The sequence below is a fragment of the Neolamprologus multifasciatus genome, chromosome 19, assembly GCF_963576455.1.
Source record: "Neolamprologus multifasciatus chromosome 19, fNeoMul1.2, whole genome shotgun sequence".
NCBI classification, from domain to species: Eukaryota; Metazoa; Chordata; class Actinopteri; order Cichliformes; family Cichlidae; genus Neolamprologus; species Neolamprologus multifasciatus.
In genome coordinates this window covers 6,215,083-6,228,671 of record NC_140457.1, presented here as the reverse complement: position 1 = coordinate 6,228,671, position 13,589 = coordinate 6,215,083, and the positions used below count along the sequence as shown (strand labels likewise).

The 13,589-nt window shown below is 39.6% G+C and overlaps 2 protein-coding genes across 2 annotated transcripts in view; both read left to right on the top strand.

Moving 5' to 3' along the window:
• The first annotated feature begins 307 nt into the window (after nt 1-307).
• On the top strand, nt 308-10,835 carry utp25 (UTP25 small subunit processor component). Its single transcript, XM_085142733.1, has 12 exons — nt 308-488; nt 1,572-1,611; nt 2,895-3,093; nt 3,176-3,403; nt 3,564-3,652; nt 4,324-4,734; nt 4,849-5,065; nt 5,147-5,349; nt 7,122-7,304; nt 7,477-7,586; nt 7,715-7,960; nt 10,358-10,835. The coding sequence occupies exons 1-12, from the start codon at nt 388-390 to the stop codon at nt 10,611-10,613; spliced, it is 2,283 nt and encodes a 760-aa protein (XP_084998859.1). The 5' UTR covers nt 308-387; the 3' UTR covers nt 10,614-10,835.
• Nucleotides 10,836-11,443: 608 nt separating this feature from the next.
• The window catches only part of LOC146495828 (b(0,+)-type amino acid transporter 1-like), a 62,608-nt gene continuing 60,462 nt past the window's right edge, over nt 11,444-13,589 (top strand). The window contains exon 1 of the mRNA XM_085142737.1: nt 11,444-12,728. Coding sequence (XP_084998863.1) covers nt 12,027-12,728 — 702 coding nt within the window. The 5' untranslated portion in view covers nt 11,444-12,026. The remainder of the gene's footprint in view (nt 12,729-13,589) is intronic.

Below are 13,589 nucleotides of genomic sequence, written 5' to 3'. Positions count from 1 at the left end.
GCGTTATTATTGTGAAGCACTTTGATCTACACTAATCTTTTAAAATGTGCTATAGAAATAAACTTTGATTTGATTTGAAGTCTGGTGAGTTTTTTTTATGTTATGTTATAAGATGGGAAGCTATCCACAGAGACCAGGATTATTATTATTATTATTATTATTATTATTATTATTATTATTATTATTATTATTATTATTATTATTATTATTATTATTATTATTATTGGCCAAATAAAATATGCGGATTATAAAATTCCTTCTAAATGTCGATCCGCCAGCCTGTAATTCCACCCCGCTCCTGTAGATGGCAGGAAGCGCCCGCTGCTGGCGCACAGCAAGAAGAGAAAGAAGCAGACCTCACACGTGTTCCTGCACCAGAGTGTCAACATGGGCAAAAGAAAACAGAATAAGCAGTTTCTAACTACTTTATCCAAAAAACAGAAGAAGCACTTGAAGGAGTTTGGAGAGGAGCATCCTTTTCACGACGTGTAAGCAGAACGACAGCAACTTCCGGTCTGGTTTAAAGGAAGAAGCTGCTTTATATTAGCAAGGCTGCTAATTTCTAGTTTTTCATTCCAATTTTTTAAATTTAACTGTAGTTTTTCCCGTATTATCTCGGTGTAAAGTACAAACAGAAATGTAGCAAACATCTTAAGTTTACGTTTTCTAAGGAGGGCAATGTGCTGATGTTTACCTGATGACATGGATTTTTAATATTAGAAACTATCAGTGAGTTAAGCCCCTAGTAAAGCCGAAACAGTAGAAGAAGAATGGCGCATTTTAAGGGGACACTTTAACACTTTAACTTCAGTCAGAACCGTTTCTTCTGCCCTGGGGAAAATGACGCAGGTACGCCGGAGAGGCAACAACAGCACAACGTCGCTCCTAATACCTCCTGGCTGATCGTTTTATATGTTTGCATTTGGTTGTACTTTTTTCTACTGGTAGCTCAGGAGATGGGCTGTTACACAAGGAGAGCTGGACAGAGCCACAGAAAGGCATTGGCACCGGTACAGCACTGCTATCTGCTCCTCTGTGTAATTAGAGACTGGTGGAGCACCGCTAAAGCTCTAAATGATGACCTCGTTTATTTTCTGCCTAAACTGTTAGAATAAGACTCCATGCGGACGGCAGGAGGAGCTCACATCTTGTAGGAGCTGTCAGACTCTGCTGTTTTTACATGTAATTCAGAAAGCCATCCAGTGGGTTGAATTCTATCTTTTGGTGGGGCTGCTCTCTCATCACTGGTGCCATCTCTGATCTACATATGCAGTGGTGCAGGCCAAAAGAACAATGCGTTAATATATATATATATATATATATATATATAGATATATATATAGATATAGATATATAGATATATAGATATATATATATAGATAGATAGATAGATAGATAGATAATAAACTGCAACTTACTGGTTACAATAAGTGGCAGATTATTAATCATTGTTGTAAAACTAGTACAAATCTTTACTTTGTCCTAATAATTTCAATATTTTTACAAATATGTTGTCTGAGCAGCTTCATTTAATTTTCTCTCTTCTCTCTCTCTCTCTCTTTTTTTCACAGAGTTAATGAAAGACCTGAAAAAACCCAAGTAATGGAACTGGTGAGTAGAAAGTCCTAAACAGTTTAGTGCTGTAAAAAGTTGTGGCTTGTCAAAGTCTGCTTTTCCTCCCCGACTTCCTGTATATGATTTTATAAATACAGTTTGGAAAACATTTTCTGTTTCATTTTGTGCCTTTCTTTTTCCTTTTTTACATTGTATCACACTGTAATGCTTTATTTAAAGTATGTAATAATAGTTGGTATTTATTGTTTTGGCTCCTCTAATACATGAAATTTAAAAATGTCTTATTTTATCAGTTTGGGCTCTTTTTTACCAACGCTGCTGTCAGACTTGTTTTAAAACTTAATGTTTTGTGTGAGTGTGTCCCAATAAAGCCTCGATTATACTTTCCACATTGATGAGTCCTCTCAGGTTAGACTGATTTAAGTTTTATCATAACACGGCAAGCCTGAGGGTCCATGCGGACGGCTGCATGCCTGCCTGTTTTTTGTGATCAGCTATGCATGCGCTCCAGGTGGCGGTCTTCAAAGAAGTGTAACAGGAATGACCGCGAAACAAAATCAAAGCTTTTTAGTACTAATGCCCAAAGGGTGGGCTAGGGCCCCCCTGGTGGGCTGCCTAAGGAACTGTAGGTGGGCCAGAGTAATAACAGAAATTCAGTTTGAAATTACTTACTAGTATGTTCAGTTACAGACTTGTATAAATGTATTTATTTATATAAAAAGGGAAATAAAACTGGGAGTATGAGGTGGTAGTTTGTGACATTACTGTGACCTAAATTTACTGCATTTGCATTAAAGTTTGTGTCCCAGTGGCAGGTGGGTCACTTGCGTTAGTGTTTGCATATGACTGTATAACCTAAAGCCTGTGTGGTTTATGGGTTCTGAGTACATGTTTTAATGAAATACAATATTTCGGTTGCATTTTTAACAAGTGTAAGTGGGCTGCACACTCTTGACTTGGGGAGTGGCTGCTTTAGCCTAAGGTTTACATTGTTAATTTGTCATTCCAAGCATCTCAGGTCATCTGAAGTAATGACCAAGTAATGTCATGTATCAAATTACCTTCTTCAGACAGTAAAGTGAGTAAATAAATAGTTACTTTTAAAATAATTAATCTGTAATATACTTTTTTTAATATCTATGACACCCTATCCTTGCATAAACCATCACATTTGATCCAGTTTTGAGGTTAGATTTAGGTTCAGTATTCACTATTATACACAAAGCGGTGATGCCACATTCAGTGAGCAGCAATAATCGTGAACAGCATCAACACAGCGATAATAAATGGATTCATGAGCTACCTTTTTTAATTTTTAGCCGTCAAGTCCAGAACAATCTGAGTCAGAGCCCGATGAGCTGGAACCAGAAGAAGAAGAGGAGGAACCAGAGCAGAAAACAGCCTATCAGAAACTTCTTTCAACTCTCAGCCAACCAAGAGGTGAAGCTCAGAGCGAAGAGGAGGACAGCACAGATGATGATGATGATGATGAAGAAGAGGAGGAGCTTCTTGGTGAAGGTGAGCTGTCTGTTTCCAGAGCTCTTTATTTCAACAACCACTTTGGATTTCACTGAATGTGTTTGTGTTTTTTCCACCTCAGATGAGATTGACGCTGAGGAGGGAAGTGAGGGTGGTGATGAAGATGAAAAGGGAGAAGGAGAACCTGCAGATGGAGAGGAAGCTTTGATGGAAGCAGGAGATGGGGAGGATGACAAGAAGGAGCCGGGAGATGAGTTTGTAGACAAAGAGCATGAGTCCCAGTTCTGTCTGGAGACCAACTTCACAGGAAAAGGAGAACAGGAGGAAACACGGGACGAAGATAGTAAAGGTACTTAAAGGGTTGGAGGGGAAAAAAGATCTCCTGAATTCTTTAGCAGAATTATTTAGTATCTTAAAAAAACAGATTTTTAAATGTTTTCTTGTACATTTGTTTTATCAGCTCTAGATACAAGTATGGTGTGTCTTATAGTTTTGTTCTTTGTTTACAGACATGTTTGTCCAGCATTTGGACACAGAGCTTGATGAAGAGGACGTGCAGAAGATAACATCAGGCTGCAAATCAAAGACTCAGATTACGGTACACCAGTCTCATTAAATACATCTTCATTAAAGGAGACTTCTAATGCTCATTGACAGCTGCATTTTTTTAGTCGTAGAGTAGCTTTATGTTGCTGATCCTTGGTGCAGCCCCTCCATTTTAATCCTCTGTCTGACAAAAACCGTGTTAGCCCCTTCTCCTTTAAGCCCCCCCCATTTTCTTCAGATTGGTTCCACCTCTAAAACATAGGGTTTGATTAGCAAGGAGTGGTGGACTTTATGTGCTTTTAGTCCCAAGTCATGTGCCTGAGGTGATTGTGTTAAGCGTATTTGTGCTCAGTGACATCATACGGAGCCAGAGCAACTTGCACATGTTCTGGGCATGTTTAATATTGGCATCCATTATTGTAAACGTGTATATATATCACATAAAAGAAGTAAAAGCATGATAGGTCGAAAAATCTGAATCAGAAATGCTTTATTAATCCCAGAGGAAGTTGTGTGGTCTCAGTTGCTCCATGACAATAAGAACATTAACAAACAAATTAAAATACAAATAATACATTAAAGAATAGCTCTAAAACAAATAACTCTAATATATAAATATCCAGAAATATTCCCAAGAATTGGAATATAAAAGTTGAAATTGAAGTGCCGCTCTTATCATATTACAAAACGTAAAGTTTCAGTCTTTGCCTTTCTTTTTCTTAGTGGCCAAAGCTGGGAACTCTGCTTTGCACCAATCCCCTGGAGAAGTTTGGCCCTATCGGCCCCCAGACAGACACAAACCTCCCAGTTTTCCATAAACTTGTGGAGACACGCTGGAAGGATCTGAACCAGACCTTCAATCATAAAGGGCAGGCCGAAGAGATCAGCCCTCTCCAGCTGGAGTTGCTGGCCCTAATGGGCTCCTATAAAGATCTGTACTACCCGGAAACATGCCCTGTCAAGCAGGGACCACATGTGCGCAGTGCATATTGCCTCCATGTGCTTAACCATGTACTGAAGGCTAATTCTCAGGTCCTGGCTCATAACTCACAGTTGAAAGAGCAGAAGAGTCGGACTAAAGCCGGAGCCGAGCCACAGAATGAACTCCGAGACCAAGGACTCACCAGGCCAAAAGTAATCCACAGAAATGTTCATTTATTCTTCTTCTAGTTCTTGTTCTTTTTAATTACATATCAGTATTGCTGGGTATCTGCTAACCTGCTGTCATCGCCCCGATGAATCTGTCAGGTCCTGATCCTCGTTCCGTTTCGGGGAAGCGCGATGCAGGTCGTCCATACGCTCATCAGCCTGCTGGAGACTAAAGGCAAGAAAGTGATGGTGAGCAACAAAAAGAAGTTCAAGGAAGAATTTGGAGAGGACGAGGATGAGAAGCCGCCCAATTTGCAGAGACCAGACGACTATAACGCTATCTTTACAGGCAACGTGGACGATCACTTCAGGATAGGTACGCTCTGAAAAAAGAACCCTAGCTTCTTTAAAAACCCGAGTTTGTCTCTTTGACCTTCTCCTGCTCTGTCCTCTCCAGGTGTCTCCATTTTGAAGGGCAGCATGCGCCTCTATGCCCCCTTCTACTCATCCGACATCATCATCACGTCTCCTCTGGGCCTTCGCACTGTGCTGGGAGCAGAAGGAGAACGCAAGAGAGACTTTGATTTCTTGTCCTCTATTGAGCTGCTAGTGGTGGATCAGGCAGACGTCTTCCTCATGCAGAACTGGGAGCATGTGCTGGTAAGAACGTAGCGCCCTCTGCTGTCTAGGAAGCAATTTTGGGCATAAACAACAAACATGTTTGCATTTTAAATGTAAGGAAAGAGATGAAAGCTTCATTTAAGACTCATTCTGACCAGATTTACTTCACTCATGCTTTCACTACTACCTGCTGTACTCATTTATCACAATCAAAGTCCAAAGTGCATTTGAGTAACACTGACAGTGACAATTACGGCTTTTATAACCCACTATAACTGCTGCAATTTAAATCCCATCCAGAGTGATGAAATGTACTTTTTAATCTTAGTTAAAATTATCTTGCTTTATCCTGTTTCTTATCCATGCAGTGTAATAATTAAACTTCAGTGTGATAATGGAGGAAGTTCATTATGTTTTTTTACAGATTTGATGGAAACAAAAAACTTACAGACCTAATTGAGTGATTATAAAGGAAACAAAAGCCATTACGAGAATGCCAACCTGTAGAATTATTCATGAGCTGAGTTAAGCTTTCTTTTAAGCCTTTATGTAGGGATAGGCGTCAACGTTATTTAGTATTTACTAAGACCTTTTCACCCGTTCTTAAGCATAATTTCCCCTACACCCTCACTTTAAATCAGTATGTATAACTGTTGTAAAGTTATGACATGTTAGCTTTATACAAGCCTTGATTTTTATTTTAGTGCTTTTAATGTGTTCTTCCATCACTTCTGTTCATTAGTGGCTGGCACATAGTAGCATAGTAATTCCGGAAATGGTTGAAAAAAGTTTTGCTTTTAATTTAATGACTAGTCTAGCATTTAAACATGGTGACTGTCCTTAGTATTTAACATTTTAACAAGTTGGTACCATTAAAACTATGTTGGATCAGCTATTAGCAGATGCTGCTTACAAAGTACTCTGGATGTAATAACAATAATAATCATTCATTTATGTAGCACATTTAAAAATCCACATTACATCGTTTTTAATAGGAGAAACAACAACGACGAAATCAGGGAAATCCTTCCTCTAAATGTATGTTTTCAGATCCGATTTAAATGAATAGCAGGAAAATTCTGAGCTTTTATCTTCCATAATTCCTAGAGGTGGGAATCACCATACATCCCACGATACGATATTATTACAATACTTAACGCACGATACAATATTATTGCAATTTTTAAAAATATTTTGCGATATTCAGATTCTGTACATAAAGGTAAACTTTATCAATATTCATTTTATCTAATATCAAAGTCTCGCACTCGTCTTTCTCTCATTTCAGTTTTATTGTTGACAAACTGAACGGTTTGTATTACAGTCTAGTCCAACTTAACTGAATCAACCATCTGGTACAATTATAGCTATTCTGAACTATGCAATTTATGAAAACTATGCAGCCCCTTCAGCAACTGAAGAATTTGAAAGTAAATTAAGACAAAATATAATTTTACATTAAATAAAAAAGTTTTAAACTTAATTAAAATAAAACATGTCTTAAATTAAAATAAGTAAACTGTCATGTTTATTGCTGCCAAAAAAAAAAAGTTAAACACATTTGGACAGTGAAGGAATGTCAGGATTCTTGCTCAGAAAAAGGATCAACATGCTCTGAAGTCAGAGCATGTTCCAGTCCACAAAAACTTTTTTTGCAACAAAATATCGATTTCTGCTGTCCCTGTATTGATACATTATTAGCAAACAAAATATCACGATACTACACAGTATCGATTTTTTCCCCCACCCCTAATAATTCCTCATAATGTTATTATTTCCTTCCTTTTGTTTTTCCCCTTTATGGTCACCAGCATGTGATGAAGCACATGAACCTGCAGCCGCTGGACTCCCACGGTGTCGACTTTTCCAGAGTGAGGATGTGGAATCTGAACAACTGGGCCCGACACTACAGGCAGACGCTGGTTTTCAGCTCCATTCAGGACCCACAGATCAACAACATCCTCACCAAGCACTGCGCCAACTACCGCGGACAGGTAGACCACACTTCACACTTTACTGTTGCTGAGAGAGAGAGGTGGTGGATGTAACTATCTCTATCGTGTAACATTTTCAGAACAAGGCTCGGAAATATCTGCAGGTTCATTTTGATTTGGTTTTAACTAAGGTGTTAATTCTTTTGTTTTCTTTGTGTGTTTTTTGGCTCAGATTGTCATAAAGAACATACCAAAAACTGGTTCCATCTGCCAGGTCTTGGTCCAGCTGCCTCATGTCTTCCAGATGTTTTCCTCCGCCAGCTTCATCGACCACGATGCTCGGTAAAGTCCAGCGTGTACCGTCACCCTAAACTGTCTCCTGACATTAGAGCTCTTTTTTTTCTCTCACATCCTTCTACGATATAGGTCCTGGCAGCTAATTGGTTGTTTTCCTCCGATTTTGTGTATAGGTTTCAGTTCTTTATAGACAAAGTGCTTCCGCAGTACAAGGATTCGGTTATGTCACACACTCTGATCTACATCCCGTCTTACTTCGACTACGTTCGGCTGCGTAACTACATGAAGAAAGAGGAGATGAACTTTGCCAGCGTCTGCGAGTACTCCAGCAAATCCGAGGTGTCCCGAGCACGCCACTTTTTCCAAAAGGGGGAGAAACAGTTCATGCTATTTACGGAGCGCTTTCACTTCTACAAGAGGTCAGTTCTTTGAAATGCCCTGTCATGTCGGCCTTTTCCATAGTAAATCAAACAAATCTGAAGAAAAAAAAAACCTACCTGACCACCTCTGAGTCATCTGATTTATTTTGTGCAGTAACTTTGGTATGTTAAATATGGTGGGAATTTCCTAAGTTACAGACCCTCAGGGTGCAAAGGGTGGTCAAAATTTAGCTTTGTTTAATCTGCATGTTTTTCGGAGCCTTAAAAAGACATTTAAGATCTGGTTTGGATTTTTTGTTTGTTTGTTTGTTTCAAACAGCAACCAAATAAATTTTATACCCACACAAAGTGTCACAATCTAAAGCCAAAAAAACATCCCTGTTGTGGGAGTTTCAATAACAAGACTGTACCAGCTTTTACCAATTGGTCTCTTATTACCTGTTCAGTTTGTAACACTTTTCTTTTGGCTTTACTAAACTTTAGAGATTCAACTGTAAGAGAACTTATAACCGTCGCTTCTGTCGGCTGTGAAGGCTTTGAAGGCACTAATCTTTAGAGTTAACATCACCAGATAACTGATATATTTGTAATCCATTTTATTGCACTCACCCGATAGCTGCATATGACAAGTTGCCAAGAGAGAAACTGTGGTACTGTATGATGAAGTCACAAGTGGCAGAGAAGTATGTGAGCCTGGTACAGGCCATGAATGTGGGGGTGGGATTGCATCAGGGATCATCTCTGAGCCCCCTGTTGTTTGCATTGGTGATGAACAGGTTGACAGACGGGGTCAAGCATGAGTCTCTGCAGATTGTGATGTTTGCAGATGACAGGACAGAATGTGTGAATAAGGCAAGCGCTGGACCCAAATGAAAATGGTTTAAATTAAAGGTTGCAGCTACTCCAACAGTTATTACTAAGCAAATTAAGTTACATTAAGTCCTTGAATGCACTTTGATCAATGAATACAGCTCACGATCTCAATTTAGGAAGCTTATATAAATCTATGCTCTCAAGGTAACACCTTGATAAGATTTTATTACACCAGCGTGATAGTGTAATCGTTCGGCGTGATAGTTCAGCTGGGGGTTAAACAGGCTGTTGAAAAGTCAAATTGCATCAGCAATGCATGTACTTATAATGTTTCTTGTTATAGAAACTGGTTTAGTACATCCTCTGCTGTAGGAGATAATAGAGGACAGTTTATATCAAGTCTATCCTCTCGCTTAAAGAAAATAATCACTCGGCTTTAGCCAGTTTCTTGTCCCATTAATTTGCTCCCCTTGATCTGTTTTAAAGAGCTCTGGAAGACTATTGGACCAATCGTTCAGACCAACGTTAATAAGCTGTGGTACTCCTGCCGATGAAAACACAAATCCTAATGCTTTGGTTTTCTCTAATTCTACACTCAAAAACTGCCATATATACCTAAAGTTTTAGAGAAAACTATACTTTTAAAACGGCAGTTCTTTTTAGTCTTTCTAGTCTGTTCTGAAAATCATCCATGTTTTTGTGAATTCTAAATAATCTTTTACTACGGTAACTAACTTGCACGACTTCACTATTATTGTGCTTTTAAATCTTACTGATGCTTCTGACGCTGTGAACCACACAAGTCTCATGTCCCGTGTAGAACACTAAGGCATCAAGGGTGGTTTAAACACAGAGAACCTTCTCGGCTCGTCTTGGTGACCGACCTTCTTCCTCAGCCACTCCTGCATGTGGAGTCCCGCGGGTTTAATTCTTGGGCCAATTCTCTTCTCTCTTTATTTTTTCCTATGGGACTAATTGCAGATGACACCGTAATTTATGTGCCAATAAAAAGAAACTATGTCAGCTCCCTTAAAGCACTGCTGGTGGCTCTAAGCTTCTTCTTTTTTTTTTTTTTTAATGAATGTCTTAGTCAGGCTTTTATAAAGCACCAGGACTACTTTAATGCACTTTCCGTTGCCTTTAGCAACACTTCAATTGCTCATCTGTAGTTAGTCATGTTTTTGTTTTTTTTAACCTTTGAAAGATCAGCACCAACTTGGGTATCCAAGCTGCTGACTATTAATTTTAATAGAATTTTATTACTAAAGCTTACTAGTCTAACCCAGGTTGCTTCCCTCAGTTTGTAGGTAAAACTGTTTCACTGCTTTTTTTCATCACTGGACCAGGCCTTTATCTTCTCAAGGGCATTCAAATGTGTTGAAGTTTATCCAACCAGTCTACATGTGTTTTGTGGACTTTAAGGGAACTGGCCTATTATTGCAGGGAATTTGGTCTTTGTATTACCATAGCTTGGTTTGCATCAGCAATCCAGCTTGCAGATTGGATGACAGTTAGCTCCTCCAAGTATAAAGCCAGGGTTTTTAGCTGGAAAAAACATGAGAAGATGATGGGCCATGTTGTCCTTGGTTTAAAAGAGTCTGATCTCTGAAATGCTTCTTTTAGGTACACAATCAAAGGGATCCAGAACCTGATATTTTACGGATTGCCCTCCTTCCCACACTTCTATAGCGAGGTGTGTAACATGCTGGCAACAGCAAGTCAGGGGGAGGAGGCCAGCTGGACCTGCACGGCACTCTACTCGCGCTATGACGCTCACAAACTGGCCGCCATCACCGGAGCACAGCGAGCAGGACAGATGCTGAACTCCAACAAGGCTGTTCACCTCTTTGTCACAGGAGGGGAAGACAAAAATGTATGATGACACTGGATGAATATGAAAAGGACCACTGGAGTAAATTGAGCATAGGTGTTTACCATGCTTAATAATCAGGAAAGTTTCCAAATGCACCAGAAAACATGTTTATTGGCTTTGTTGTTGCAGGAGACCATAAAACATTCCTTTCATTTGTAAAGAGATTATTAAGTTGTCACTGATAAGAAGAGTTGGATGTTTATTATTAAAAACTTTCCTTATCTTTTACTTGATTAAAGTTCATGCGTAGCAAAATGTGACCTAACACGGCCATGAAGTGCCAAAATAATTGCATAATAGTTTTCATGAGGTGATAATGCAGTCTTCTTATGAGAATTTCAAGCCAAAAAACCTGCGAGAGTAGCTTTGCATGATTTATAGTTCAGATTAATTCTCATAAAACTCAAACAAGGACAGTGTAGATTAAAACCTTAATGTCACCATGACCGTCATGGATATAAATGTGGAGAGACTAAAACTCACAAACTCAACATGTAAATGTTGATGTTGAGGGTTCAAAGCTAGGAGAAGACCCCACATTTCAGGCAGGTCATTGAAGGTGAACTCTATTTTTACAGGTTGTTTATTTAATTTCATTTTGCTCCTGTTTTATGACTACTAAACAAGCAAAGGTGGGGAGATAATAACCGTCTTTAAGCATCAAGAAACCCCAGCAAAGCAAGGCTAGTGGAGGGGTAACAATCTATTACATCAGGTTTGGGGCATGAGGGGAAACAAAGAGAGCTGGAGGAGTATATAGAGGCCACTATTAATTGAAACAATACATTAAAGAGAAATGTGTAAAAATACTATTGAACCATAGATTGAGACATTTTTTCTCCTCTTTTTATTAAATGCAGCTGATCAAAGCGCTGATAAGTCCTAGGCTTAAGCTGTCCTGCAGGTAAGGAGACTATTTTAGGGCTTTAAATTGGTCTTTTTGTAAAACAGTCTAACTTCCATTAGAATAACAAATGCACAAAATGACATCTAGTCTTACCCTAAAAATTGATCTAGAGTGTTTGTGAAACCAGCCCTTGTCTAGAGGAGACTGAAAGCGGAAGGCTCTACCTCCTATTTTGCAGTCTCATCGTGATATGCTCTGTTGGGATAATATGTTATTAGCGGGCAACATAACATCTCAAGGCCAATGGAGGAGTACAAGAGAGTCTTTGCGGTCTGATTTACATATTTCTGACTCAGGGCTGCTTAGGTGCTGTGCATCCCTGTCGTCCCTGAAGCAGCCAATCAGTAAAGCCCAGCAAACGTGAGAATACCAAGCAAAACAGGTGGTTGTATGAGCCGCCCACATAATTATTAACTCCTTGTGTTGATGCAATAGTGACGTTGGTCACGCTATTATAGTGTTTTCTCCGCTGTTAAAGGTGTCAGATTGTAGGCAGCTGTTTAACTGCAGTGATGACGGAAGAAAAGCCGCAGAAGCTCAAACTAAAGCGGGAGCTGGGGATGCTGGGAGCCGTGTCCCTCATCGTGGGGACGGCGGTCGGATCTGGGATCTTCATGACCCCACAGACGGTGATCAGCTCCATCGGGAGCCCCGGTGCCAGCCTGGTTATATGGGCGTCTTGCGGTCTGCTGGCGATTCTGGCGTCTTTCTGCTACGCCGAGCTCGGCACAGTTATAAAAGAATCAGGGGGCGAGTACATCTACATTACGAGGACTTCAGGTCCAGCGCTTGCCTTCATGTTTATCTTTAGCTCTGTGCTCCTTGTGAGACCTGCAGGCATTGCTGGCATAGGACTGAGTTTTGCTACCTATGTTGTGACTCCTTTCTACGGAGACTGCCCCCCTCCGGTGCTGGTGGTGAAGTGCGTGGCCGCAGCGGCAATTATCACGCTCGCCATCGTGAACTGCATGAAAGTTCGCTTTGCAATGTCAATCCAAATTTTCTTTACTGTAGTCAAAGTCTTGGCTCTGGCAGGGATTATCATAGGAGGTGTGGTGATGCTTATCAAAGGCCACACTGAGAATTTTGAAAACTCCTTTGAGAACACAAATGTTGGCGTCAATTCAATAGGAATTGCTTTCTACCAGGGGCTGTGGTCATACGACGGCTGGAACAATCTGAACTCAGTGACTGAAGAGTTAAAACGTCCCGAGGTAAGTGGGAGGGTCTTCAGAGGCTGACCCATGCCCTGACTGTAAAACACAATCACCCCGAATAAATAAGTAATGGGTTCTCTGCAGGGAGAAAATAATTTATTTTTATTTCTGAGATATTTACAAATGTTTAACGTGAACTTTGAGCTGTAACCGGCTGAGACCTTTGTGTTGAGGACACAGAAGTACAGTAGCGACAGAGGTAATTAATAAACAAACGGTTTAATTTCAGATCTAACAGAAAGATTATCTGTTACTAGTGTGCATTATAACATCACATAAAGGAAAAACTTTTTTTCTGTTGATATTCTTCCTATTTCTAATCTTCCGGCAGCATAATAAGACCCTAAACTTAATAGTTTACTTAGTTTCTTATCATAAAACTTGTTCTGTTGAAACCCATTTTAATAAACAACATAATTTGAGTATAACTACTTTTTATTTCCCTTCAGCCATAACATGCAGATGAGGTATTCATCACGCAGGCGACGTAGACGCCCAAGTTTGTAAATGCAATACGACGTCGGAGTAGGCGTTGATTTAATTATTTGGTCAAATTAATCTGTTTAGTAATAAATAATATGATCACTTTTATATATATTTTTTCTCTTATTAAGGAACATTGTACATGTATCACATTGTTATGTATTTAAACGGTTATAACTTGTTACTCAGTTCTGACACATTTCAAATCTTGGTACCTTTAAGAGTCAGCTTGTGTCAGGGTGGGTGTAGAAAAGAGGACTGTATGCAGGACTCCTTTGGGAGAAGACAGTGGATTTATTTACAGTGCGGTAAAGGTGCAACAGTTCAATAATATATATATATTTAAAGTGATGGGTGCCCAGGTGTGGTCTCCTC